Below are 4,565 nucleotides of genomic sequence, written 5' to 3'. Positions count from 1 at the left end.
AAACTTTTGTAAATGAATTTTGTATCGGTTCGTTTCGTTCAGATGTATCAAATGATTGGCCTTTCCATTGATGAAAAACTGTCCGAGTACCTCAACACCATCATCTTACCATATTACAACAGAGAGGCGGCCAATGAAGAGGTTTTTGATCCACTGCTAGGGGTCGAACCAGGCAACGTAAGAGTTCATTTCTATTAATTGTATCACTGATAAACGACTTTTTAACAACCAAGTTTGCCAAGTTATATTAAAGATTTAAGTGTAACGGCAACTTATTCAATGAAGGGGTTGAAGCTATTCCCATAGTCATCACATAGTCATCATATTACTTACAATTTTTTTTTTATGTTGAAAAACGGCGTTAAACCCAAAACAAACAAACAAACAAAACTTACAATTTTTACTTAATTCCTGAAATTTAACATAAACAGGGGTAGTGAACCACACATCAGTCTGTGTAGCTTTACAAATGTACCTGAAATCTTCTATTTTGTAAACTCTGGCACTTAAAATAACTTTAATCTGTTACAACCATTCATTAATTCGCTGCAGTTACAAAAATAATGACATTAACAAATTATTGTCAATAGACCATAATTATAAAATAAAATGAATAATGTTGAAACAAACCTAAAATTACAGAATGCATATTATCATCCCAACAGATTTTGTTATGATAATTCTAACCTGAATTAAATACATATTCCATCTGTGTACATAAACAATTATCTTCAACAGCATGGGCATTACCTGAAACTGTCAAGAGATGGAGTCATCTTATTTATCCACACACAAGGGTTCCAGCAAAGCTAGGGCCGGACATTGAATAATCTGGTTCAATTACCCGGAGTGAAAAAGGGCACACATCGATTTGACCGGCCGAGGCAGGCATTTATGATTCCAATGTCCATGATACCTGTCAACATCAGACAACACATCAGCAATGGTAAATACCACTATTACAATATGTTGCCACTTTGCTTTGTGAGGAACACATTTAACATCTGAACTTTATTTTTTTTGTTGGGTTTAACGTCACACTGACACAATTATAGGTCATTTGACTTTCCAGCATTGATGGAAGACCTCAGGTACCCTCCACCAAGTAAGGCTTGAACTCACATTGATGAATGGGCAAATGATTTTAACTTGACTTTAACCACTTGGCCACTGAGGCTCCCACCTTTTAACTTCAGTGACAAAATATTTAGGACTAAATGACTACATCTTCGGATTATATCTCAGTATACAAGCCGTTGTAAGCAATGAAAATAATTTTGCCTGAATCATTAGTAAGAAAAACATGCCTCTGATATAGATTCATGTATTTTTGATATTTTATTTTAATTACAGTCCTGAGGCCAGCATTGCCCAAACTGCCAGCACTACCAGTAGAACAGGTAGAGAGTAAGTAGCAATTTTCTTTGTTTACTTAATTCACGAATTAGGTTAATATAATTTGTAAGGACTCAACCATTCATCTCAAAATTGAAAAGTAAATATGAGTAATTGAGCTCATTGTGTATTCATGTGAATATTGATGTTGCCATAAAATATATTGTGAGTAAAAATATCAATCATTTGTTTTCCTTCCTTTTTAAAAATTCCACAGTGTGGCAATGCTGGGCTTGGCTAAAAAATCAGCCAAGGTAAGAATTAGGACTATTTAATAGCCTGGTTACACATTACTGAACAATAAATCCACTGCATTTCATTGTTTAAAACATGAAAGTAGCAAGATGTTAACTAGATTATTGTCTTGATGTTGTGTCAGAACACTAATTATACACCACACCAGTGACTTGATGAATACACCTCCTCGTTAATATAATCATTACTGTACATATCATTTTGCTTGTCTCTTTCATAGATGCTCTCCAGACATCAGACGTGTCATCACCTGGTTCCTCACTATTAACATCACCAGAATCAACGCCACCACAAAATTCAACACATTCAACGTCATCTGATTCTTCACTACTAACATCACCAGAATCAACACCACCACGTAAATCAACACCATCATCAGCAGCATCTGATTCTTCACTTCTAACATCACCAGAGTCAACACCACTACGTAAATCAACACCATCAACATCAGCAGCATCCGATTCTTCACTTCTAACATCACCAGAGTCAACACTACCACGTAAATCAACACCATCATTATCAGCAGCATCCGATTCTTCACTTCTTCCATCACCAGAAACAACGCCACTAAGAACACAGTTAACATCATCACTACTTTCATCTGATTCATCAGTGCTTACAACGCCACATTCATTACTGACATCATCCTCAGCTTCGTCACTCCTATCAACCCCACCACATGCACAACAGTCAGATTCATCTGTACTAACAACTCCGGAATCCACACCACCACCTACAGCATCCTTGCCTACAGTGTCCAATCCAGCCTATAGCAACATCATCTGGCAACAGATTTCCAGAAATTTGTGGTAAGCAATTAGAAATACAATAGTTCTGATGTTTTAGATATAGATGTAAACTAAATGGGTTATAGATGAGAAATATTATGCCTGTTGAAACACCTACAGATTAAATGAACAAAAAGTTTGGCAGATAGATTATGTTTCTTAATTATAGTTCTTACTATCTACTCTAACTTCATATAATTTTGATTTTTTTTTCTTAATTGTAAAACAATTTTTAAATTCACATTCATAAATATACAGTTCACATAATGTCATTAGCCTCAAATAATTCTGTCAGTGTGATTAATATTTTCATTTTATGAAAACTGCCGAATAGTTACAGCTGTTGAATATGCAATTGCAAGTTATCCCTGCCAAATTTATAATTTGTAAAATAATGGAACGAAATTTAAAACAATGCACTTCAGTTAATTCACAAACAATGTATACCTATATCATAATGCAAACTTCATACCAGTAAAGGTGATCTTACCTTATTATAAAAGTAATCGCAGAAAATGCGCAATCACTATTACTGTTATATAACATGACAGGGTTAAATCACTTTTAAGAAATAATTATATCACTAATTCAAATCCCACAAAAACTTTTATACTTTACAAATGATGATAAAGATTACATGCGGAAATATGCATCAGACAGTCTCAGATTCTTTTCATTTCTTTTTTTCAGTTCCTGTATCACGTTGTGGCCGTCCGCTTAAACGAAAGAAGATCATGGATGTATAAGAGATGATGGTCAGGATTCCACAAAATTTCACAGTATTACATAAAATTTAAATATATATGGAAAGTATGAAAATATCGAGGGTAAAAACATTGTGTCATAGATGTACTGAGAATAATTGGAAACACTCAGCAGCTGAGCTGATTCGGTTTTGAACTTATGCATTACTTGGTCTGAATAAACACCTGTTTATGTATTTCCATTATATATTTGCAGTTGGCATGATAAAAAAATGCAATGTACTTGATGTTGTTGCTCTATAAAAATATATGTAAAAAAAATACATGTATTGTTACAGTACTTGATTTTGTTGCTCTGTAATGATATATGTATAGTTACATGTATTGTACTTGATTTTGTTGCTCTGTAATGATATAAGTATAGTTACATGTATTGCACTTGAGTTTGTTGCTAGGTAATAACATAATGTACAACTGCATGTATTTTACCTGATTTTGTAGTCTATAATAACATTATGTATATCAGAAATACAGGATAGTTAAGACATGCGTCTAAGTCTAAGCAGACCAGAAGTCATTTATTTCAAACAATGATTGTTATTATTTATAAGCAAAAATTCATTTTTTGCATTCTGAACAGCAACATAATAATTTCACCTCGTGTTAGTAAAATTGGAACATATTTTGGCTGAAATTACCAGTACAGTTATATGTCATGAGTGGTCAGTGAACTATTTATAGCTACCAGTAGTAATTACAAATGTTTCTTTTATACCTTTCAATATTTCTAATAATAGTTAATAGGAGGGAAAACAATAATCAATATTGACAACTATATATTTATGATTCAATAGCTAAAAAATGACAAAGTTTATAGAAATGCCTTGTGTATCAACATGTGTTATTATGGGTTATTACGAAGTAGGGTTATTATGATAGAAGCTCAATCTGGTATTTGACTTGGGTGGATTTTGCCAGAGTGGTTTCCACAAGGCCAGGTGATCCATCCTTTCAAAGTCCACAAGTGCTGAATACAACAACCCCAGATCAAACTACTATTGTAATGACCCATTTATATACCTCTTTCTGTTTGCTTGTTGTTGTTATTGAAAGAAATCTTTTTTTGGTGTTAAAATAGAAATGAATTAACTTTAAATTTTTGTCTCAGGTCATACATATGAAATGAAGTAGTCAGACAACATACAATACAAAAGGTGTAATATGTAGATATTAAGATATTTTTAATTAAAAAAAAATCAGAAATGTAAGCACATTCAAGAGATCCTGAAAATTCAGTTATTTCAAAATACCTGACTATTTCCAAAGGGTACATTCTTTTTTTCCTCTAAAATTTGGCACGACTCAAAAAACAAATTTCGAAGCCTTATGTAATAGCAAGGCCCCTTTTTAGAGAAGTTATATC

At 33.0% G+C, this 4,565-nt stretch overlaps 1 protein-coding gene across 1 annotated transcript; it reads left to right on the top strand.

Moving 5' to 3' along the window:
* Window positions 1-550: 550 nt before the first annotated feature.
* On the top strand, window positions 551-2,463 carry LOC128548746 (putative protein TPRXL). Its single transcript, XM_053524148.1, has 3 exons — window positions 551-946; window positions 1,354-1,407; window positions 1,871-2,463. The coding sequence occupies exons 1-3, from the start codon at window positions 895-897 to the stop codon at window positions 2,461-2,463; spliced, it is 699 nt and encodes a 232-aa protein (XP_053380123.1). The 5' UTR covers window positions 551-894.
* Window positions 2,464-4,565: the final 2,102 nt, after the last annotated feature.

The sequence above is a fragment of the Mercenaria mercenaria genome, chromosome 15 (assembly GCF_021730395.1).
Source record: "Mercenaria mercenaria strain notata chromosome 15, MADL_Memer_1, whole genome shotgun sequence".
NCBI classification, from domain to species: Eukaryota; Metazoa; Mollusca; class Bivalvia; order Venerida; family Veneridae; genus Mercenaria; species Mercenaria mercenaria.
This window is presented reverse-complemented; position numbering and strand designations above follow the sequence as displayed.

Coding starts and splice junctions, on each gene's coding strand:
- LOC128548746 (XM_053524148.1), top strand. CDS start 895: ATGATTCCAATGTCCATGATACCTGTCAACATCAGACAACACATCAGC. Junction 947..1,353: donor CAGACAACACATCAGCAATG/GTAAATACCACT, acceptor TTTTAATTACAG/TCCTGAGGCCAGCATTGCCC. Junction 1,408..1,870: donor ACCAGTAGAACAGGTAGAGA/GTAAGTAGCAAT, acceptor TCTCTTTCATAG/ATGCTCTCCAGACATCAGAC.